The 25,685-nt window shown below is 44.2% G+C and overlaps 1 protein-coding gene across 6 annotated transcripts in view; it reads left to right on the top strand.

Moving 5' to 3' along the window:
- Positions 1 to 25,685, top strand: part of LOC144761611 (potassium/sodium hyperpolarization-activated cyclic nucleotide-gated channel 1-like) — a 1,852,618-nt gene that overhangs the window by 1,526,824 nt on the left and 300,109 nt on the right. For 3 of the 6 annotated variants that reach the window (XR_013595808.1, XM_078646912.1, XM_078646914.1), the window contains one exon: positions 24,264 to 24,495. The exons of 1 other annotated variant lie outside the window; for it this stretch is intronic. Coding sequence is in view for 3 of the 5 variants with exons in the window: in XM_078646912.1 (XP_078503038.1) it covers positions 24,264 to 24,495 (232 nt within the window). In the remaining 2 variants the exon portion in view is untranslated. The remainder of the gene's footprint in view (positions 1 to 24,263; positions 24,496 to 25,685) is intronic. 2 more of the 6 variants (XR_013595809.1, XM_078646913.1) reach the window with 1 other exon arrangement.

Consider the following 25,685-nt stretch of genomic DNA (forward strand, 5'->3'; position numbering starts at 1 on the left):
CACGAATTGCATGCACACACTAAGGCACATGTGTTTCCCTAGCTAAAAAAGAAAATCTTTGACACTGACATAATTGAACACATGAGTACACACATGGACCAAATACGTTGGACAGAAGAAGGACAGGGGAGAGGCACTATTAGAACTATGGGCCATCTTTGAGGAGGCCATACCAAGAATTATTATACACAGGCAACAAGCTAGGCATCTGCACTTCCCCGCCATATGCAGGTATTGGGGCAATCTCCCTGATGCCTGCTATCTCCGCATTAGGATACACCAGCCCACCGATTAAGGAAGCCAAAGGGTCCCCTATTGAACAATGAACTGTTAGGTCCAGGCAAGAGAATCTAACAGGCCAGCAGGCCAGGGTAATCCAAGCACCACTCCAGTCCAGTTCTTGAGCTCCCTGAAGTTTGAACACCCCATCAGTCACGTTCATCACATCGAACAGCAGTGGCACAGAGAACATGCACTCCCACTGGTTCAGGTGAACACACTCGTGTAACAGCGAGATTTATAGTGGTTCTGGACAGTGATTCACCGGGGTGAGGAAACGGGTTCTTGTCCTTCGGGATCCAGCGATGAAGGTGGACACTGTTGGGTCCATGCACATAATTATAGGCTGATCCCTAGGGACATAGTCGTGCGAGACGAGGAGATATCTTTGTACACCCATTCCGCAACTTGCTAGCAGACTGGGCTAAGGAGGGGAACCAATTTGACTGGTCCTAGCCTAGGGAAGGGTCATTTGAACCAGAGGACATGGCGGTAGACGTCACTGCAAAATCCCTGAGCTGGGAGCAGACAGTCCTGGCCAGAACAGCTGTGGCCACAATGGTGGAGAAGGCGGTGGCACCAATGAGGGTGCCACTGGAGAGGTTCCGAAGGGATAAAGCACATAGTAAAAGGATTCGAGGAAGTAGTACAAAGATCTCCCAATGCTGAGACCGGGTCGCAGTCCCTCCTCCGATCCCAGAACTAGAAGACCTGTGGAGCCAACATGGGTTAGTCCTGCACCTGGTGGCTGACAAACACATGCTCACGTGCCCCATGCTGTCAGTGGACCCAATGGTCTGAGGAAGAACCTACCATAAGTGTTGGTAAATAACATGCACGTACAGCTTCCTAACACACAGGGGCAACAACATCTTGTCTAAAGGAAGGTATGGTCCCTCCATCCAAAGACTCAATGAACACCCGTGGGTTCTCAGGCATGAGTATGAAGGTCCCCTTCACCAAATGCCTGGAGATAGACGTAGGAGGTAGCCAAGTAAAGGTACAGCTGCTTTATCACCCCTCATCTCCAACTAATCTCCTGGGATGAGATTTAATGGGCAAACTAAACATGACAATTAATTTCTCAGAAGATGGGACAATGACCTGCTCAACCCCTGGGCTTTCGCCATCAAGACTCATATCTTTAACCCACTCACAGGACACAGGCAGGCCAATACGAGCAACACCCACTGACCTGATGGCCTTCAGTAATGGAGTCCTCACAATCATTACTAATGCACCGGAACTGCTGGATCAGAAGCTACAGCTGCCCCACAACTGTGTGTACTGCCAGGAAGAAGGCACTGTTTTGCTTGGAGACAATTGAAGTGGGCCCCATTTCCGGGGTCCTGCTGAACACAGCCAAGCAATCGCAATGTGAGCATGTATCATCTTCGTTAAACCCTTTGTCAGTATACAGGAGGTAACTGATCATTAACAACTTGGCCGGAGCAAGATTTGTCAGCAGTGCCCTATGACATGGGGCTCATCAATACTGCCGAACTGGTAAGAATAGGAAAAACAGAACAGGGTGGCTGGACAGGATTATTCGTGAAACAATTCACCAGACACACAGTCAATCTGTACCGTGTGACCACTGGATTTAATTTTCCAAACAAGTTTATTTTTCTTTTTTACATTTATCAGCAATTTTTTGAAACACAAGCACAAACAAAACCACTGTCAATTCAAAAGGTTAATATATACAGTATCTACAAATGCACACATTTACAAGTTTACAACAAAGAATCAAACAAAAGATTGGTTAGACACACCAAAAGACAATCACAAATGTATAATAATTCAAATAAATTGCAATTATATACAGTGCAGAGATTAATCCATAAGCGAACAAACGGGAACCAGTCCTAGAGATTGAAAAAACCAAGTGACAGGCGGGGTTGAGATCAAAAACAAGCCTGCCTGTCAACCAAAAATTAAAAAGAGTATGCAAAGGTTTTTAGGACTATGCAACTACGTAGGGCAATGGGTGTTTGACTACAGCATGCTTGTTGCCATGAAAAAGGTGACAGCTGGACACAAGGAGCTAGCATGGACACCTGAGATCCACAATGCCTTCAGAAAACTCAAATCAGGGATAACGCATTCCCCTGTGCTAGGAATGCCTGACTATAGGAAGGAATTCTTCTTATTGAGCCACAGCAATGGGCGAGGCTTTCAGCATTTCTGTCACAAAAGTATCCCATGGTACACAAACGCCTTGTGTACTACAGAGGGATCTTAGACTCAGTCATGCAGGGTAATTTCCAATGAGAGCAGTTGCTAGCTGCAGCTGCCTTTAGTATTAACAAAAGCATCTCAATTTTGATGGAGCACTGCTGACTCACACCAAGGAAGTTCAAGGGAGCTGGTGGTGAAGTCTTTGTCTCCCTGAGAAAGGAGGCAAGATCAGTTTCAAGCCCTTGGAGATGTTCCTCAAGCAGGGGATACAGCAAACAGCAAAGTCCTTTTCCCTTTCCTTGGCAGAAAGTAGCCACTGCAGGCCAACCCCAGACAGCAAACAGCAGAGGGGCAGTATTCCTCCTCAGCTTCTGAGAATGCCACAAAGCAAAAAATCTGGGGATAAACCCGCTGTAAAAGCCAGGTCTAACGCAACCCCCTTCCAGCCTAAAGCCAAGGTAGACTAATCAATCCCTTGATGGGCTTCTCTGGTTGAGGCGATTGCACCTAGACCTGGCCAACAACAGTGGGGGCACATTCTGGTTCAATGCCTTTCTGAACCCAGTTGTATCCCTATGGCCATACTCTCAGGGCCCACTAAGTTAAACCCATTGGGAACACCTCTCCTCACCTGTGGACACCATCTGTGCAACACCTAACCTTAGCTTGCTCACACGTGTGACCCAACAGGCAGACAGTACCCACTTGGCCAACACAGTGGTGTGGCCCAGTCCAACCCCAGGGTGTTACTCCTCTCCCTCCCAGGGACTACTCTGTCCATCAGGACAGCAAGCCACAGTGGCTACTGACAGTTTTCAGTGATGAGACCCAGGCATTATTCCTCTCAGGGCTCTTGAACCTCTGTGGCATCAAAGAGTTGGGGACAGTAGTCCCAGGTGCCTGGTACCCTTTGTCCACTCTCCCTCCCGTCAGGTCAGGGATGGCATCCTGACACTGACCCACCAGCCCCAGGCCTGTACTCGGCGGCTAGACAGGAGACTGGGATGGGCTTTCCCACACCAGGTCCTCCTCCTCAGGGCTCTGCACCCTCTCAACTGGAGCTGTACCCCCTTCCAGAATTGTCAGGACACCTGTGGCAGGTGTCCTCACAATTCACCAACCAGTTCAGGGGATCTATCCTGCAACTGGGATCTCAGCCTAGGGTCTGAACCCTTAGACTGGGCAGAGGTCAGGGGTGAGGCGGCCCTCTCAATGTCCCCCGTACTGGGGCCCTGCACCCTCCAACATGGAGCAGTGCCCCCAGAAGATAACCCGGTAGGGGTACTATTAGCAGTTGCCCCTTCCTCCATGTCCGGGGGGGACACCCTGAACCTGGCCCTCGAACCCAGGGTCTGTGCCCTTAGGCTAGATCTGTGCCTGGCAACCCAGGACTTCTGGGGCAGTACACCAACACCCCCAAGGCACATATCTCCTGCATCCTGTCCACCTGACAGAGCATGAAGACCCCCAGGCCAGAAGTGGCCTCACCAGGGTCAGTCCTGGGGGCTCTTACCTCATAGCTGGCAAACCCTGATACACTGGTCCTTCCACTAGGGACTGCATCCCCCTTACACCTCTCTCTGGACTCAAGCACCCACCCAAATGGAGAGGTGCTGCCAGACACCAGAGCTGGTAGAATGCATTACAACAGTCTCCCACAGCTCAACTGATACCTTGGGATCCCCCTCAGGGAATGGCCTCATGGTACAGACTAGGCCCCCCAACCAGGCTTTAAGACTGGGTTCCAGGCACCTTAGGACACAGCCCACTCCCACTCCTTCTCCTCTGAGGTAGGACATGGGCCCCTAAGCCCCTTCCACTACTATGGGACCCATCTGGGCCATCACAACCCTCCCCTACCTCACTTGGTTGGGGAAACACTGATCCACCTCTTTCAGGATCATCCCCAGATGCTTCTTCAGACCATCTGGAATCCACCAAAAGGTCTGCATCCAGGGTGTGCTCTCTGGGGTCAGAGAACTCACGCTGCACCAGGTGTTGGCATAGCTCTGAAAAACAGATTCTTAAAATATGTTCCCCAACAATTTAATCACACAGCCCCACACAGGTGTTAACCAAGCTACCCTTTGCCTCGCCATCCAGTGCCTCGCACAAGTACCCCACATTACTTTCCTGAGATTGGCAACGTAGTGTCTGACTGTCTCTGTCACTCAACCCACACTCTTCTGGGTGGTTTCTACACTCACAGACCAGGACATCTACCGTGGGGGACCCCTCTCCCTGCACCTCTCATCTAGAGTCAGTAGAGTGCCCCTCCTACCACTAGGAATATGATCCTTTCTGCCAGTTCCCCAATCCACTTCAGAGACACTGTGCACCACTGGAGCTACCTCATAAACCTGAACCCCCTGGTGTATGTCAACCCCCTACTTCAAGTCAGGCGTCACATCTCTGGGTGTGTGTACTTCTTCCTCAGCACTAGATAACACATTGTTGCTGCCCCCATCTAAGCTGGACTCCACATCCAGCCCAGACAAGCTCACTTCCTGAGCTACACACTATTCTTTTTCAGCTAGGGCTAGCTCTATCTCCTCGCATTCCCGGTCTAGCTGCCTCAGCCTCCGATCACGAGCACAAAGCCGATTCCTCTCTTCACATGCCAATCTTTCCCAAAATGTTTCCTCCTCAGGGCCACTGCCCTGACTGGGGATCTGTCTGGGGATCCTCCCCCATGATTCCTCCTTAGAGTCATCTGCTAGTGTTGCTTCCCAGCGTAGCACCACATAGCTATGCAGGGCTGCCTCAAGATCCTGCCTTGTGGATCCCTGATTCACAGGTAGCCCCCTCTCCTTGCAAAAGACTTTTATTCCCTCTCTTGTAGATGGGCAGGTGCCAAAACTTGACTTAGATTTTGACAAAGCCCAACAGGTGCAACAACTAACCAGAGTTCCAACAACCAAATTCCAAAGGGAAACAGGGAAAAATAGTATGTAGTTGCGTATTGGTCTGCACTCTACTAGTAGTGTATACCAATCACTGTATGTAAGACAGAAATGCAAGTCCAGATCCTCGCCGCTGACCACCAGTGTTAGAAATGGGGGTCTCAAGTTGGCAGGAGTAGGTACCTTTGTCCAACTAGGGACCCTTGCTTCTAGTCAGGGTTAGGGGAATACACTTCTAAAATAATCCCTGCTCACCCCCTTGGTAGCTTGACACAAGCAGACAGGCTTATCTCAAAGGCAGCGTGTAAAACATTTGTGAACACATACAGTAATACAGTGAAAACACTACAAATGGACACAGAAAAATAAGTAATCTTTATCTAAACCAAACAAGACCAAAACAACAAAAATCCACAATACAGTAATAAAAAAAACACTTTCAAATGGTAAAAATTGTTCGATTTGAAGCAAATTGCAGATGCAACACTTTTCACAAAAAGTACCTTGGATGCATCGTGCACACAAACAAAAAGGGTCGCAGGGAAGGTGATGCGTTGGTTCCTTGCTCCGAGGGAGGTGATGCGCCAGTTCCTTACTGCAGCACAGTGGAAGTGATGCGTCGGTCCCTTACCAGAGAGGTGGTGCCCCTCGAGCGCTCCCTCTCTCTGGTCTTCTCCTGGGCCCACCCAGAGCTCAACAGCTGCTCGTGTGCACCAGGCCTTAAGGGTCACAGTCAGCCCCGCCTGCTCCTTGCTGCAGCTCGTCCACCTTTGGTCCTGGCCTCAGTGATGCCGTCCCTAGGGGGGGTCCTGAAGTCTCACTTAAGTTTCCTCACTGGGACCCCAGACACTCCCCCACTTCCCCCCCTGGAGCTCCACTGCCTTGCTTTCTACTCTGTGGTGCCCACTTTGTCCTCATCTAGCTCACTGTCCCGACCACGCCCAAGGCCCAAACTTTTCTGCACTAGTTCCATGGGTGTCTGGAGCAGCCATTCATGCCACGGGGCTGTCGGTTGGTCCCTCCACCTGGTACCATGAGTCGTAATGTTGTGGTGCATTTGTGGCAACAGGATAGGCAGTCAGGTCACCAGAGCTCCACTCCCTTGTGGCCATCTTGGAGCCAGTCAAGCTCCGCCCCATACTGAATTGCTATTTAACATAAATTAGGATAATCAAGGTGGAGGATCTTAGTTCTACACATGAGGACTTGTTGTCCTATGTGTAATGGGCAATTTTCATACATGTTGGATGATACATGTTGATTTCCACACACAGACAGGAGTGTTTTAATATAGGTGTGTTATTTAGACACACATAGTCATATAGAGCTCTCTTAATGGTCATATCATAATGTAATGACTATGTTGTTTGATGTTTATGTATTTACATTTGTGTCTCAGACACTGAACCTATATGACCTTCCTTTAAATGTGTGAAATATATGAGGAGTTCATTTGCCCACTGTTGGTTGTGCTCTCACTGACTGATGACATCTGTGTAGAAAATGCAGTATTTCTTGGGCTTAGATGTTGACATATGATATGAACAATGGTCTAGCATAGTAATGTATCTGAAAATCACCTTGGTTTCTGTACTATGCACCCTCTAACGACAACAGGTGACCCCTCATATTGAATACATGGGACAAATTGAGCAACGTAGTTCTTCCACTGTCAACTTGGGTTTTAGACATGTGGGGCCCGATGTAGGTAAATGTCATTTACCGATTCTTAAATACCGAATTTTACCGATTCGGTATTTATGAATCGGTAAATGAGATGTAGGGAAAAATTCGGTATTAATTACCGAATCGGTAAAAATCGGTATCGGACTTTCGGAATTTACCGATTCGGTATTTACCGAATCGGTATTTACCGAATCGGTATTTTCCATTCATTCCTATGGGCCAAAAGGCCCATAGGAATGAATGGGAAATACCGAATCGGTAAATTCCGAATCGGAAAGCAAGCAAAAGTGAAACTTAAGACAACAGCCAATCAGGTGCTACCACCCTCCCCCTCCCTACCAGGAAGTGGTTACACAGGCAGCTGCAACTAATTAGAAGGTTCTGGAGAGACAGTTGGAGCAGAGAGACTGGGAGCAGCAGCAGAAAGAGTTTGTGCAGTTTAAAACCTGAAACATGGCAACCAGCAAAGACACAGAGCAGACAGAGAGAAAGAGAAAGCTGCAATTCAGCAGCATGGAGCTACAGGTCCTTGTGGAGGAGGTGGTAAAGGTGCACCACAAACTTTTTGGAAGGCAGTCCCTCTCTGTGGCCGAATCTGCCAAAAGGAAGATTTGGCTTGATATACTAGACAAAGTCAATGCTGTGGGAGTGACCACCAGAGTCACAGAAGATTTAAAAAAGAGGTTCTATGACCTGAGGAGCCTCACAAAAAAAAATTAGCAGACCACCACAAACAGGCATCGCAAACAGGTGGTGGAAAGAACACAGCACCCCCCCTCACTGACCTGGAGGAGGTGGTGGCCACAACCTTAGAGCCTGAAAGCGTCTGCGGACTGGGAGAAGTGGACAGCTCTGCCAAAGCTGCAAGTAGGAAAGGTAAGATGCATGCACAGCAATCCCCCTCACACCCTCATCCTTCCCTCACCCCTTGAAGCTAAGTTACCCCAGTCCCAGTGTGCCAGCGCCAAACAGTAGCAATGCATCATGGTACATGTAGTCAGTTAATGAAATACCATGTCATACAGCATAGTAACCACCAAGTTAGGCAAATGATTGCAGACATAATGAAGGGCAGGCAACATGTAAATTGTGCAATTTCCAAAGTTTAATTGTAGTGGCTGTGAGACATTTGCGCCTAGCTGATATACGCTAATATGTCCACAGGTCACACATCCAGAAAGCAGTCACAGGAGACTAAAGGCACGGCACCCGAGAGGGATGAAAGTCAGGAGCCAGGTCCCAGTGCATCACAGGACACAGGTGTACCGAGTGGCCAGCCACCTTCCCAAGACCCTGAAATCACTCAAGAATTGCAGGCATCCCCACGACGTTCACAGTCCCCTCTGTTAATGTCTTCTCCAGAGATGCCAGCATCACTGGATGTTGAAACACCTGCAGCACAACCTAGCAGGAGGCATGTCGTTCCCCCACTGATCGAAATGGAGACAGCTGCCAGTGAAATGGTGGTTGAAGACCCACACACCATGCCTGGAGATGATATCTCTGCCACACTGCAGCCCAGCACAGAGCCTGTCCCTAGTAGCACAAGATGCCGCACAGTCCAAGGAAGGAGTGTAGGTGCATGTGGGGAGGGGTCCAGTGTGTTCCAAGGCCTGGAGGGATCCATGGTCAAGATTCAGAGGCTGCAGGGAAAGGGCATCATGTCCTGTCAACGACAAATGCGCAACCTCAATATCAATATGAAAGAAATTGGAAAGGGCATCAAGGAACTGGTGGAAGTAAACAAGAACATGGCTACAGGGATACATGACATGACACAATCCATGCAGCTACTGTGCACAAAACTGGACACAGAAATAGCATCAAGGCGCAGGGAGAAGCAGTGTGCACAGAGAACTGACAAAGCAATTCACCGCCTGGCCACAGCCACATCCCTGCTATGCAGGCGAAGCATGAACAGTCAGGAGGTCTTGACGCAAAACAGCAATCATCTGACAAGGGGCATAGCCGGAATGACCGGTGCTCTTGAGGTGCTAATAAATGCTCAAACAGCACAAACTGCTGCTATTGATGTGCCAAAGAGTGAAGGGAGCACAAGTAGGAGCAGCATGGCAAGCCCCCTTGTTGTAGAGACAAGGAGGAGCAGCAGGCGACAAGGTGAGGCTACAGGCCAAACGCCCAGCGAACACAGTGAGCCACATACATCTGGCAGTGCTAAGCGTGGACGCAATTGAACAGTTACTGGTATGGGCTAGTGACCCTGGACATACAATTCTAAAAGTTAAAAGTTTGTGTTGCACATTTGTGCCTTGGATACCTGCGTTGTGACAATATTAAACTACGGTGGGTGCTTACAACCCCTGTCTGTGTGTGTTTACTCATTGTGAGCATTGCAGTGAAATGCTTTCTGGTGCACTTTTGTTATTTAAAATACCGAGATCATTAAAACATTAAACTAGTTTTCTTGCATTCTACATATGTCTTTGTCTCATTACTTACTCAGAAATAGTTGCGTGTGATATCCTCACGTCTGTATCTGCCATCACTTGGTGTTGACACTCCAGCAGGTTGTGTTTCAGGCACAGCAACCTCGTCGTCATGATCCTCAAAGTCTGACAACTCCACCTCTGTGCCCTTCTTCACAGCAAGGTTGTGCAACATGGCACAGGCAGCAATGATTTTACAGCAGGTGATGGGGGTATACTGCCGGGCACCTCCACTCTTATGCAGGCACCTGAACCTGCTCTTCCATATACCAAAGGTACGCTCCACAATATTTCTTGTGCTGCTCTTGTGGGCCCTGTTATACCTCCTTTGGCTGAGTGTTGAGGGGTTGAGGTAGGGGGTGAGTATGAAGGAGCAGAGGGCATATGCACTTTCTCCTACAAGGAAATGGGAGTACATTACTCACATGCACACATGTACTTCTTTCTGCAATAGGTGTTAATGGGGTCGCTCACTGTGTCTTACCTAGCAGGTATCCTTCACCAAATTCCCCTGCTGTCAGCCGTGCATAGATACCGCTGTTTTGAAATATGTAGGAGTCGTGGGTACTGCCAGGAAATTTTGCCACAAGGTCAGTGATGGCGCACTTGGCATTGCAAATCACCTGCACATTGATGGTGTGGGTGGACTTTCTATTCCTATATATGTATTCTGTGGCAGCAGGGGGACAAATGGGAATGTGGGTGCCATCAATGCAGCCAATGATATTGGGGAAACGCGCCATCAGATAAAAGTCAGATTTTGTTTGGAGCAGTTCAGCATGGGTTGCAGGGAATGATATATAATGGTCCATCCTCTGTAACATGGCATCAATGAATTTGTTGAAAAAGCGTGACAGGCTGCTCTGGGTCACCCCCACCTACCGCAGCAACCACATTTTGGTAGCTCCCAGACGCAAGCAGGTGTAGGCTGCACAGCACCTGCACGTGGGGTGGAATAGCGTGTTCCCTTGGGATAGTGTGCTCCAACAGTGGTTGGAGGTCCCTGATGAGGTCCAAGATGGTGTCTGGGTCCAACCTGTACCTCTGGAGTATCTCTGCCTCTGTGAGCATGAACAAGGTGATCCTCTGTCTGTAGACCTGCTCCTCTCTCTGCCATTCCCTCTCTCCTTCCTCCTGTAGCCGTAGCCGTCTTGCAATGACATAGAATGCCGCCATTGTGAAAAAAGTATTGCATTTTGGGTCCTTTTTTATAGGCTGTACCTGGTTACCACCTGATTTCAATCCATGGTAAATACCGACTCTTAAATACCGAATTTCAAGCAAATTCGGTATTTAAGGGCTTACCTACATCTCAATATACAATTTTACCACTTCTTATTTACCGATTCGGTATTTTACTGAATCGGTAAATTTACCGAATCGCAAACCGTTGCGATTGGGTAAAATTACCGATTCGGTAAATTTACCGATTCGGAAACTTTACCGAGTCGGACGATTTTCTGTCCCCTACATCCCAAATGACCAATACCGGTCGGTAACGGCCAAAATTACCGAATTTCCGACCGGTATTGGGCCACCTACATCTGGCCCGTGATGTAATGTTGGTGTTGCCACCCACACCATTGTGAATTGGGGAATATCCCTGGATGTAGGTGGAATTTTGGACCCTGTCAATATATGCTGCTACTGGCCAGTAATGATTGGCCTGTCTTGTTTCCACACAAGTTGTAAATGTAGTTCACTGGTTCCTTTTGAGGATGTTGATGTTGAGTAATGTAAGTGAAAATAATTTGTTCAGTTGCCTTATACCTTTTCAGCATCGACAGAGGCAAGCAGAGGAGACATTGCCGGTGACTTTAGGGATGTGGCTGGCCACAGTGGTGCTGATCCAGATACTAACAGCAACAGAGTCACTGGCACAGAGGGCAATGAGGGTGCCCAGGAGAAGCAACTTTCAACATGATATTCAGATTCTCCCTCCAGTGACGACTCTGTGGAGGTGGTGTACCCCACAAGACCTGAGACCACACCATCCTTGTCCGCCACCTCCACTCCCTTTTCCACCCTTCTAAGGTGCGGAACTTCTCCTTTGGTCCAAGCACCTCATCTACTGCCCCCATGGCCCCAGTTGCCCTGGGTGAGGAGGCTATTGACCTCCTGAGACTCATCTCTATTGGGCAGGATGCACTGCTGTGTGCCCTCCAGGGCAGGCCACCGTAATGGGGCAGACACTGGAATTCCTGGAGGGCATTCACAGTAGTATGTCAGCACTACAGAGGTTGTTTCCGACTCTGGCCTTCTTACTGACGGCAGCCTTCCCCTCAGCCCAGTCTTCCAACCCACCTCCTACCTCTTCCCAACCCAAATCCCAGTTCCCATACCTCTCCCATGTAGATGCAAACATAAGCAGACGCACAGTTCAACATAAATATACACCACAACACCCCCCAAACACAATAAAAATAGCATTCATGCACCCACCGAGCAGACACTCACCACCCTCACCAAGCCGAGCCTACACATGCCAACTGAGCATGCACCAACAGACACAGCCCAGACAAAACTACAGTAGACCCCCAGACACTAACACCAACCACAGGCACTCCCACAACAGTGATATACAATCTCTCAACCTCCCAAAGCCCACCCCTTGACATCCCACTTGCCCAGGATCCCTTGTAAGCCCCTCATGCACTTCGTTACTTTCTTCCTGCCCCAACCACTCCCCACCTTCTATTGATAACCCATCCTCGCCGAATCCCGACCTCAGTTCGCCATATATTTTTTGTAGGTGCCTGGCCTGCCCATTAGATGTTTGTCAAGTACTGTGATACAGCAATGCGCTCAGGCACATTTGAACATTGGAGTGGCCATTGGCCTTAAATCTTTTTTTACTAATATTACATTTTGTTGAAGTATTGAAAGTACATTAGCCCATCCTGTCCTGTATATGCTATTTGCTGTATGGGGTACCTGGAATACATGCTTGTACTCTGGTATTAGTTTGATGGAAATTGGTGTTCCTTTGAAATTGGTAGTTGTAATGTGAGCCTTGTGCAGGTTGTGGAGTTCTACTGAATCATGGAACATGCTCATGAATTAATTATGTGGCATGTAGACCAAATGATTGTACCCTAGCAGTGTGTAGTTTATCATGAGGTAAGTATTTGTGTTTTGCTACTGTTATGTTATGTTATGTTAAATTAATTTTTGCGCACAGCTACCCAAAAAGGGGTTCCCAACGCAACCTGAAGGAACTATGAACAATGAGAAGAGAAGATTATTGATTAAACAACCATGTTTTAGTAGCTTGCAAAAATTAAAGTAAAGTGTTTCTTTGCGGATCACTGTGGGGAGAGAGTTCCACAGGAGTGGGCCGAGATAAGAATAAGAACGGCCACCCATTCTTGTGAGTATGATCCTGGGAATCACACATTTTTCCTGAGTCGATGAACGTAACAAGCGGGCAGGCTGATAGGGATGGACTAGATTTTTTAGGTATTGAGGAGCGGTACCAGTCTTGATCTTGAACAAATCGTTCAGAGCTTTAAATTGTATCCGATTGTCCACTCTAAGCCAATGCAGATCTCTCAAGGCATTAGAGGTAGAGGACATTCTTGGGATTCTACAAAGCAGTCTAGCGGCAGAATTCTGCACCACCTGGAGCTTACGTAAAACATCCTTATCGGCTCCCAAAAAAAGAATGTTCCCATAGTCCAGTCTAGATGTTGCGAGTGCCTGGACAACAGTCCTTTGGGTGGCATTCGGGAGCATCCAGATGATATTCTTCAACCTTTTTAAAATGGTGAAGCAGATGGCTGCCGTTTTTACCGCATGTTGCTTCATAGATAATTTGCTCTCCATGATGAATCCCAGAGTGCGGACTTGAGAGGTGGGCAAGGGTAAAGGCCCCATTTCCGTGGGCCAATATTGGGGACCCGAAAGGTCAGTATTTTTCCCAAAAATAAGGACCTCCGATTTTTCACTGTTGAGCTTGAGTAGTTTGGATTGCTTCCAAGATGCAATAGTACTCAAGGCTACTTGAAGGGTTGAAGATCCTGGCAGCTTTTCCGCAGAAAGGGAAAAGATGATTTGGGTATCATCGGCATAGGAAAAGAGAGACAACCCCGCCTCTTCTGAGATTGCTGCCAAAGGTTGAACATATATATTGAACAGGAGAGGACTTAGAATCGACTCTTGCGGTACCCCAAAAGGGGAAGAGTGCATTTTAGACATAGCCCTAGATGATAAAACTTGAAAAGTCTGCTTAGATAAAAAAGAAGACAGCCAAGCAAGTGCTGTCCCAGTAATGCCAAGAGACTGCAGGGATTTAATTAGCACAATATGAGAAACCGTGTCAAATGCGGCACTCAAATCTAATAATATGAGGGCCACTGTGTTACCTGCATCTAAGCGTTCTCGTAACATTTCGGTACCCCGAGAAGAGTTGTCTCAGTTGAAAAGCCCTCTCTGAAGCCAGACTGGGAGGAATGTAAGAAATTAGAAGATTCAATAAACTTTGTTAATTGTGAATATACATGTTTTTCCGAAATTTTGGCAAAGATAGGAAGTAGCGAAATGGGCCTAAAGTTGGATGGCTGGGTAGAATCAGCATTCGCCTTTTTCAACATAGGAAGGACCATAGCGTGTTTCAAATCAGGCGGATCCAAGGCTTCTTAGAGCGAGGTGTTAAGTAGTTCCATAACGATTTCCAAGGAAGGCTGTTTGAAATGCAGGAGTACCGAAGCAGGAAGATCACACGGAGATCCAGATTTGATACTACTTAAGATTTTTTGTAAAGATTTAATGTTAAGGGGCACCCACTTTTCCAAATTAATGAGAGGTTCTGCAGCAGCATTGGGCTCAGAAGTAAGAGTTGACTGAATGGGTGCAGTTGAACTGGTTTTATCCAATGACAAATATATTTTCTCCACTTTATTTATAAAAAAATTAGCAAGGGTGTTGCATTGTAATTCATCCAGAATAGGAGAGATAGGCTGCGTGTCCGAGCCCGCTAATTTCTTAACCATAGTAAACAGAGTGTGTGAGCAATTCTGTGCCTTTAAAATTGTGGAGGAAACATGTTCCGCTTTTACTAATTTACATAAAACTTGATATTTTTTTAGAGCAATTTTATATATAGTTTTTGATTCGGGGAAGTCATTTTTTCTCCAACATCTTTCCAGAGTTTTGCATTTGCTTTTTTCAGTTTTTAATTGTTCTGTGAACCAAGGAGCAGGGGGACGATGATTATTCAATTTTTTAACAGAGAGTGGAAGACAGTCATCGATTGCATTAGAAATCCAGTTGTAAATAGTGTCAAAAGATGACAATGATATTGAATCAGTACTGGGGGCGTTATCGGACAGGATTCGATTAAAGACTTCCGTATCCAGTTTTCCCCAATTTCAAGATTGGGTTCCAAGTCCCAGTGTAGCCAAGCTCAATGGGACTGTACATTGAAACTTAACTGCAAAATGATCTGACCAGCAGAGGGGAAGAGCGGGCGGACATTGAATGTGAGATAAGTTAGAAAATATGGGATCTAGTAAGTGGCCAGCCGTATGCGTCGGGCCACTATTACAAAGAAGAATATTCATTGCAGACAAGCCCAAAATCAATGCGTTGCTCGTGGTACATTCATTATTATCAAGATGGAGATTTAAATCACCCAGAATGGTGAAATTAGCCCTTTTAAGTAGATGTGGAGCAATCAAATCTGGAAGTGATGACGCCCAGAGACCAGCCAGACCTGGGGGCCGATAGATCAACACACCAGAAAGAGTAAACTGAGCAGTCAGGGTAAGTTTGAAAAGAGCTGCCTCACAGTCAGACAGAGGAAAATCCTCTAGCTTACATAGGTAGCATTTTCTTTTTTAAATTAATGCAATACCTCCTCCTACTCAAGAGTTTCTATCTTTTCTGACTATAGCGTAGTTGGCAGGTAAAACAGTGGCCACGTCAGGTCCTGAACTGGCATGCAGCCATGTTTCTGTTAAAAAACGACATCAGGTTGCTCACTGCTTAATTGGTTAAAAATATCTTCCTTATGTTTTGGGAGGGACCGACAAATATTATTCCAAAAGTTAAAAACTTTATTCAAAGGATGGCCATAATTTCGATGAGAGGGAATACTGTCTATAATTGAACTATTAAATTCTTTAGAGGGATTAGTGCAGAAAGTGTAATTGCAGCAAGAACAGATAGTAATCTCCTCTATAGGACAGAGTAGGCTGCAATCAAAGTGGTGCTTACTGCATAATTTCAACAATTGGTCAGAAGAATATTGAATTAACTGTGCCGAGGGAGCTAAACTGTGGGCATAATTCGTGGCCCCTGGTCCCGGCTGGTCTCAGACGGGCGCAGACGGGCTTGCCCTTGGCACGCCTTCGAAGTGCTATCGGCGCGCGTCCAGACCATGGCCATTAAATGAAGGCAGTGGGTGGGCAGCGTGCAACAAGTGGAGTGCTGATCTCACTCAGCGTGTGGGGAGCCCAAAATGGCCACCAGGGACGAAAACGAGTCCCGATAAAAAGTTACGTTAAAAGGAGTATAACACACTCCACATGCGGTAACATAAAACGAAATAGCAGCAGAGAGTATTCGAAAATAATAGCAGCAAGAAATGATATTTCCCCCCAAACCGTTTGGTTTTAAAATATTCCTACAACAATTAGCAGTAGATTAAAACTAAGTTCCCCAAGCAATTTTGTTTTAGCACAAAAGATCCCTCACAACAAATAGTGTAAATATTCAAGTGAACCTCACAGGTGCTGCACGACTGACCCAAGCCCCTTAAGTAAAGGCAGTGGGCGGGCAGCGTGCAACAAGTGGAGCGCTCACCTGACTCAGCGCGTGAGGAACCCAAAATGGCCGCCAGGGACGAAAACGAGTCCTGATAAAAAGTTACGTTAAAATGACTGTCAGCAACAATTTGGCTGCCCTGCTCCCAATGAGATATGTCGAATATGTTGTGTTAGTTGCAATATTCAATGTGTGCCTCAAGACATGTAGGGCATCAGCATTGCTTATGTTTGTGTAGTTCTGCATGTACATGTGTGAATTGGGCTACTTACAATTGATCTCTGACAGATGCTGTGATTGCAGTTTGATTTGCTGATTTTCACTTTTCCAATGCCTACACATGTGTTTTTTTCTCTGTGAAATGTCTTTTTTTCTCCCAGCCACCCGTTATTTACCGGGGCCTGGGCTTCTGTGATTGACAATATATGTGGAAGTTGTTTTGTTGATGCACTAGCTCCAACTGTAGTTGGTACCCTGATGGTGTCTTTGGTATCCTGCAGGTTATGTTTGTTGAAATTGGATTTTGATGTGAGCTATGCATGTGAGTCGCTTAGAACTTTGTCGGAGAGGAGGTTGTTTAGGCTTTGAGGACTCTTTACTACTGATGTGTGTAAGTTAAAGAAGGGGGTACGGATGTGTGCATTGTGATGGTGTCATACTGACTGAGGCATCTTGTTCTGAGTTAGATTAGCAAGGCCTCATGGTAGTTGTTGTCATTTCAAAGTAAATATCTCATGCAGGACAGTGGAATTATGGCTGGGAAGATAGTTCATTTTACACATATGTGTGTGTCACATAGATTAGTGTGATGTTTCGGATGATAAGGTATTGTGTATCTCGGAAAACTTCAGACATTACTTTCACTTTAAAAAAGTACTGGCACATGACCATTTTTATCCGGTGTTCTTGTGCGTGTGTTCTGTTGTTCTAATGTTGTTGTAATGTTCGTGGCCTTGAGTATACCTTATGGGTCTAAATGGTGAATTTTGTTTATGTGCAATATCAATAGTTCGCCCTGTAATCGATGATATAGGTTTTTCTCTCTGGCTGAAACAAAACATGCAATTTGCTCACAGAAAGCAGGCAAGGCTCCTAGGCCAGATAAGATCCCTGTAGATCTCTTCAAGTCCAAACCCATTGTGTGGGCCCCTGATTAACGTTGTCAAATGCCATTGTGGCGGGTGCCCAGATCCCTACTGCCTGGAAAGGAGCATAGATAATTCCCATCTTCATATAGGACCATTAATCCTACCCAGTAAATTTTCACTCAATAAGCCTTATCGATGCAGTGCAGAAAGGTTTCTGCAAGCAAGTTTTAGATCATCTTCTAAAATGGATTGCAGACAATGGGAGTCTTTCTCAGTTTCAGCAGGATGCACACTGACAACTCTGCGCAAATCAGATGGAGTCCCAATAGGGAAATAGCTGACGGGATAAAAGAGGCCAAGGGAGTACAGCAAGGATGCATTTCTCCTGTTTATCACTGGGTGTCTTGATCTTTTATTGAATTGTGACAATGACTCACCCGTATTTAGGAGCACAAAAATTCCAGCTCTACTCTTTGCGATTGATACTCTACTATTGTTCAAAACCCCAAAAGGAATTTACATATTACTTAGGTTTCAATTGGTACTAAAGTAAGTTTATGGAAAAACATTTGCACAGGCACTTTAGAGGGACTATAAGTTTAGAGGGTGTGGATCTTGAGAGAGTTTTAGATTTTGGCTACCAGAGTATCAGCTTATCCAGCACTAACTCCTGTGTTAGCCAGATTAGTAAAAGCACACTCTTGTTAAGCCACACTGACATTTGCAAATAAATACCTCCTCTCTCCAGCCCGTATCTCCAATTTTAAAAATCTGGTAAGCCCAAGCAGTGGCGGCCCATAACTATGGAGCAGAACTTTGTATTTTCTGTAATACTGATGCATTAGGAGTGGCTGGAAATAAACTCAGGAAGGCATCTCTCACACTCCCCCAAAGTATTCCATTGGGTTTTAAACATGAATTGAACACGCACTCTATAATGCCCAAAGTGAAACTCAAACAAATCTTATGTTGCCTGAGGATTTGGTTAACTGCTGAGTTGGAACCCTATAGCGTTGGATTCAGAGATAGTTTGGAAAGGCAAATGGTAATAGTGACACTGTTGTGGTTAAAGTATGGAAACCAGGTGTTAATCTCTCTGGTTTGGGCTGTTTTCTCGACTAATCAAGTATCCATTACCTCTTTCTCTTCCAAAATGGTGAAGACCCTCTTTTGGGACAACGAAGAGAGGAAAATGACCAATTCATGAAAATTTGGCTCACACACAAATAGCTACCTGGAGATAAAGCCAACACCTGGATTTGAACCTTATATGAATAAGATTGACCCTCCTTTTACTAAAGCCCTCTATATAAGATTCAGGTTAGGTGCCCTTCCACTCGCAACCTTTACTGCCAAGTGGAGGAGCCCCACTGAAGGGATCAAATCCTGCCCAGCATGTACACATGTGGAAGAATGTGATGAACATCTGTTATTTTTCTGCCCAAGGTAAATGCTGGATTGTACCCCTTTGTCAAACGTTGGGAACCCATCAATCCTGGGCCACACTGAGAATTTGTAGGTTGGATACTACCTATCACATTTTAATTTCAATTGCAAAATATCTCGAAACTGTCTGGCCAATTAGATTCAAGATCCTTTCTCTTGGCTCGTCCTGAATATATTCTGTCTATATTATTGTCATGCCTTTTTAGCAATTATATTCTACTTCATTGGTTGGGGCCAGAAGGATTCAAATCCCCTTTTCTACTGAAGCTTACACTCTTTTATTACTTAATCTTTATTATTGATGAGCTAGCCAACAACTTGTAAAAAGTATCCAATGAACTATGTACAATATGCAATTTTGTATGGTAAGCCTTCTATTGTCTTCGCCCAAATGCATTCATCAAGCACTTTACTGTTTTTATTCTTCATGTGAATTTGAATTAATTTTAATATGTTGTTTGTCAAAACTATTTGATGTGTTGGTTTTCATACAACTTTGTAAATTGCATGTTGAATAACTTGCTTTTGAGGTCCCTGACTGAAATAGAGTGTTTGAAAGTAAAAAGTAAGTGAGCAAACTGCTAATGCGTAAATAGGCCAAGAAGGTGTGTTGGCGAATCTGAGTAGGGCTCAAGTGTTAGCAGTATGTCAGCTTTTGAGCCTGCTATATTTAGGAACAATAGAAGGAAGAGTATGGAAGGACAAAGTAAGGGCTGCCCTGTGTGCTAATCAATTTCCATGTGCTGGACAGCAAAGATGTGACCCTGAATAAAGCTATGACGAATTTGTTTTATTAGGTAAAGTTGATATGCTTTTATTCACTTGTTTAAATGGAAGCAATATTTTGGACAACAATCCGCGAATAAACGAAAAAAAGAATGATTGCTACTTTGAACATTTGGTGGAATGCTTTTCTTTATATTAACCAAAAAAGTTTACAAGTTCGCTACTTGTCACATCATCTCAGCGTGTACATAATCCATCAGCTGTTGCAGCATCAGGTCTTGGATGTGGAAAGAAAGGGGAATGTGATCATTTGCTTCTTCAGAATAATCACTTGCTGCCTCAGTGGGTGGATTCCTTTACATAGATAAGTTGTATAGAATAGCACATCTGCCTCTAATCTTACAACATATTGTAGGGCCATACTCTAGTGCGCCCCCACATCTATGGAGGCATCTAAATCTGGCTTTAAGAAGTCCAAATGTTCTCTCCATAATGCTTTTATTTCCCTGGGAAACAATGTAGCTCCTTTGTCTAGGGGTTGTAAGCTTGATGTCATACTCCCAGGCTTTAATGAATATGCACTGTCAACTGAAAAGTGACACAGCTGGTAACTGTTTATAGTGTATTAAAGTTACTTGCATAGTAGAAATGTGAATAGTAATTACTTTACACCCAGCTATCTCCAGAATCTTCTCCTGATAGCTGCTCATATTGGCCACAGAATCTAAATATGTAGGAGTCATGAGTGCTCCCAGGGTATCATGCAACTAGGGCTATGATCAGAAATGTTGCATTACATACTACTTATTTAAAGAATGTTGGTTCTTACGATTATGATATATATACTCTGTGTGTCAGTGGGTGGGAAAACTACAATATATGTACCATCTACAAAACCAAGCGTTTGTAGAAAATGTGCTACTGCATTAAATTGGATGTTTGTACTTCCCACCTCCTACAGAGTGAAAATAAATGTTGGAATGTGTTCTAAACAACACTGCCAAAATACAAATTATGGAAAACCCTACATAATGTACTTTGTGAAATACCACTTGTTACAGCCACAGTGCATTGGCAGCTACCAGAAGCTAGCAGGTGTAAACTAATCAAGCTGATTATGTGTGATTAGATATTGCTAAACTGCATTGGGTAGGCCTGCTTAATACTGAGTCCAGCTCATTTATGAAACTCAAAATAACCTAGTTGGTAAACCTGTATCATGCATACACCTTCTAATCAGTTTATTCAAACAAAGTCACACTCTTCCTGAATATTCTTTCTCCAGTACTTCTCCTGCATTGAGCCCCCAGAATGCACATCCTCCTCACTACAGCAAAGAGTGCAGCCATTGTGAAACATTGCAAAGCATTTTGGGCTCCCATTTATACCTTACACCTGGTAACTACCTGTTTATAGTTCATGGCATTTTGCATGTTCAAAACGCTGTGTTTTACCAAGGGGCAGATGTACGACCAAATTTTGCAGCCGCACATAGGAAACCAGCCTGTTTGTGACCGCAAAATTGGTCTGTCCCATGTACAAATCCTATTTTGCAAGTCAGTAACCTATTACCGACTTGCAAATTCGGGTTTGCCACTCACTATTAGGAAGGGACGTGCAGAAGGCATCCCTTCCTAATAGCAAGTCTCCCTTAAATGATTGTTGTGCAACCGCAATTGCGGTCGCAAAACACTCACAGTTTACTACCTACTTCAAGTAGGTGGTAATCCACTCACAAAATGGAACGGGACCCCAGGGTACCCCTTCTTCTTTGTGGGTGTGTGCGAAAATATGTTTTAAGAGCAGGTAGTGGTCCCAACATTTCTGTTTAATTTTTCTTTTTTAAAATGCATCCTGTTTTCTTTGAGGAAAATGGGCTGCATTTAATAAAAACAGCTTTATTTAAAAAAGTCACAGAAATGGTGGTTTTCTGACCCCAGCAGGCCACCGTCCTTGGGAGTACTAGCCATTCCTAAAGGGGGGTTCGAATTACACCTGCCTCATGAATATTATTATCAGGCAGGCAATTTGCGAACCCATTAAGAATCGCTAACAGTGTCTGAGACACTATTGTAACTTTAATTTTGCTAGTCGCAAAGCGACGCAATCTGCGACTCGCAAATATATAAGGGTCTTAGATCTGGCCCTAAATTTCCTAATTGCAAATGCTTTGTACATTTAAATACCGATTAATCATTTGGAATTCGCCTTTAGCGATTTGGTAGTTCCAAACGCTAAAATAAGAAGTCACAGTTCTTTCTTTGCAGTGTGTAATTTTAGGAAGCACTAATTTAGAGAGTTGTTCTACATTACAAACAACCTATTTATTGGTCCGTAACCAGTTTGCGACTGGATACTGACTTGCAAAATATTCTAGCCCTGGAACCCAGCTTCTGTATCTGACCTGCTCTCCATCTCAATCGGCTTTAAATCGCACATAGGTCCATAAGTCCTGGTCTATCTCAACCAGCTAACCGCAGTGACTTTTAATGCTTTTTGCCACTGTTTTTAATTTAAACATTACAAATTATTATCTCTGGTTCCCCCTACTGGATTTTGGTTAAGGCATTTATCATGTGTGTGTTATCTTATTTATTAAAATATTCTTTATTTTCCCACATTGGTTGGTGATTTTTATTATGCTCTGTTTTAACGTTATTGTTGCTTTGTTACTGCATAAACGTTTTACACATTACCTCTAAACCTATCTGCTCTATTCCATAGCTACAAGGTCTTCAGCTCAGAAAATGTAGGAACAATAATGGTACAACCTGACATGGATTGTATTTATTGCTTAAGGTTGGTAGTTACCACCTTTAACTAATAACTCAATTTCTTACAGTGATGGAGACACAGCAGGTCTAGTCTTATGAGATCTGTCAGCTGTGCTAGACAAAGTGGACTACTCTGTACCGCCAGTCTTAAAAAGATTGATGTCTTTAGGAGAGTTTTCGTCTGGTGTCCATGCTTTCTTCAAGTCCATTCTCAAACAGTTACTGTTCCCCCATTTTATTTCAATAATCTTTCGGAGTAGTATTGTGTTCCCTGGGGCCCTCTTTATCAACCAAGCTTTATAACAGTTCTATTTGACACTTAGTCCACCTCATCAGGCCTTTGGGCTGTAACCTATTCTAATACTCTGGCTGGATCTTCATGAACCTGGGTCTATTGCTAACCCCTCCAACTGTGTGGTTGGTGTCGAGCAATGCATGAGTAAACATTTTCAGAAATTGAACTCCAATAAAACAGGGCTAATGTGAGTAGGCAAAAAACAACGTTGGCATAGCTCACTCTGGCTAACCTCATGAAAGACCCCAAGTTCACCTTAATGAGAGTTGGCCTCTTTAAGTTTTCTTCTGAAGGAAGCCCTATCTTTGGATCCTCTAGGAATGCAGCTTCCTCTACCACCTCAAGAATGAAATGCATTATTTATTTCCCTGAGACACACTCTTCTGAGGTGGTGATACGTTACTTTCTTTCACACCTATAGACTATTGCTTGGGTTATCAAAAATGCAACTCATTCAAAATCAAGCCTTGTGAAAGACTGCATTTTTAAGGAAGTTCTTTCACATTTCAGATACAAGCAGAGCTTTGCAGTGGTTGTGCCTTCATCACAGGACCTGTTTTAAATAACTATACTTCATGTACAAAATGTTTTACGGACTTTAGCACTCTGGATTGCAGAAGCATTTCATTCTCTGCATGCCACTGTGGTCTTGGGAACTGGTGTTCTCTAATTTTGCATCAAGTAACACAAATACATTGAGATAAAGCAAGTAATCACTTACTTGGCTTCCTAGGTCCCTAAATGTGTAAGGATCTTCCAATTCAAATGAATCGGTTTCAGACTACTTGTCCTTCAGTAAGGTACTTAAAATATTTTTATTTTGCATTACTCCCTCAGCTTTTTTAGCTATTTCCAGAGTATGGTAGTCAATATTTTTAATCTGTCCTTCACCACCAGATTTTGCCTGGTGCTGATGGACAGAAAAAAGTCAATCAGGCTGTCCTTTCTAATTGAGTGGATGGTGTGATGACTTTTCTTCAACAGCCTGTACTCCATTAGGCTCCCAGATGTAGCTTTCCATTGACAAAGCCAATGGAGACTCCATCGTCAGAAAGCTGACTGACCTCCTGAACCTAATTACCCTGCCAGCAGACAGAGTACTGTATCTTGATTGCAAAGGAGAACTCTTTCCTCCAAACTTTAAATCGCCCCCTTAGTTTCTGAATCTTAGTGCAGTTGCTACTATTTGGAATGTTAGATTTACAAAATATTCATTCCATCTCATTTATATTGTTAGTAGTGTAAACGTTTTGAATGCCACACAATAAAGAAGTTTGGAGAAAAAATCTTTGTGCACGAGTGTTCAAATGTGTAAAATGTGGGCAGGTTGATTTTCTAGGAAAATGTGTCTAGTGGAAGGATTAAAATTGAAATACGAAAGAATTCTGCTTTCGAGAATGATATTTGGGAGGATAAAAGTTCTCCCCCACAGAAGGGTGTTTTGTCACACCCAACTTGAACTAAGGTGAGTTAAAACATTTGGGAAAGAGTGTAGTGTGATTTTACCATTGTTTAGTGGGTTTTATAGCATTAATCATTATGGTCTTTATATAGATGTGGGATACAAATTGTCTTCTAAGTTAAATGACGAAAAATAAAATGTATTTGTTGATTAGTTGTATTTTGTATTTTGCTGCACCATAACATGTATTTCCACTGTCTCTTGATACAAGGAGGTGCTGTTTCACAATTGCCATTATCTAGTGAGGAGCGTTCCTTGGTTTAAAGATGCAAATATTATAAACGCCATTATAGGGGAACTAAAGTTTGAAGTTTTCCAAAAGGATGATATTATTTTTCGCAACGGATCTATTGGAAAAAAGATGTACCTGATTGATGCAGGAGTGATTCTACTCGATGATTCTTCCACACTGATATCAATATCAAAAGGTGACTATTTCGGAGGTAAGTGTGCCATTTCTGACATTTTTATCAGCTAAATTTACAGTACACATAGCAAGGTTGTATCTTTCTTTAGCATCTTTAGACTGACCGAGAATTTTTATTTTGTTCTGTTATTATAATGTGGCATTTCACTGAAAAGGGAGAACTACTAAGTAGATTCATGCTTCTTTGTTTATGTTTTGCCACTTAATGCCATTCGTTTTTAAAATTATGTGAAACTTCAAAAACTAGTATGCCAGCGCATGTGGATTAATAGCTAAATTAAGTTTAAATGAACATTATCTTCCCTCCCCCACTCCTTATCACAGGTGAGCAGTGTAAGGTGTGATAATTCAATGGGATATGCAAAATTCTTATTACACAAGCAAAATCAACATGAAGAAAACTTTGCAACTTATGAATAATATTTATATTTGCAAGAATTAAGCAAAGTTTATGTGGAAGAACTTCTCTGCTTTGTATATCCCTAGTTTATTCCATTCGCACAAAGATAACTACCTCCTCGGCCATCTTCTTTATCCTACTCGTTACTGAATGGGTCATGTTGTCTCCCACGGAAATTGTTTCCTACCCAAGCAACACTCTTTAAATACTATTCCTATATAGTTGTTCCTGTTCGTCATAGACCCTACCCTAGCGATAGGAAGAAGCTAGCCACATCACTTCCTGTTTTTGTTTTCTGTCGATTCAGATGTTGCTTGGCATTTTCATGCAACATTTAACACTCAGTTAAAAAAAGTATTTTGAGTGCAGTATCTTGCTATACCAGTCCCTATTATTGATTTACTATCTATGGTGCCACTTACCTGTTTCAGGGTCAATGCTTATCAGTCACGTGAGTTCGTTTGTCTGCACATCCTCTAAAATCTGCTAAAGATATTTTATGCTGTTACATACGCCTGTAAAGGTTGTCCTTTCTTGGATCATTGCAGGCATCCGTTTGGCAATAGCCTGAAGCTAACAGCATCGGTTACATGTGGGAGAAACAACCGTCTTCTGTTGACGTAGAACAAGCATTACTTATTTCTTTCTGCCTTTCTTTTATCCCTTCCCTTTCCTTCTTCCCCTTCCCCTTCCCTTTCCCTTCCCTGCCCTTCTCTTCACTTCCCTTCCCTTCCTCAAAGGCAAGAGGCTGGCAGCCTGTATCAGAATGATTGGATTGTTTAGGTGTGTGATTGGCAAGACTTTTT

The sequence above is a fragment of the Lissotriton helveticus genome, chromosome 6 (genome assembly GCF_964261635.1).
Source record: "Lissotriton helveticus chromosome 6, aLisHel1.1, whole genome shotgun sequence".
Classification (NCBI taxonomy): domain Eukaryota; kingdom Metazoa; phylum Chordata; class Amphibia; order Caudata; family Salamandridae; genus Lissotriton; species Lissotriton helveticus.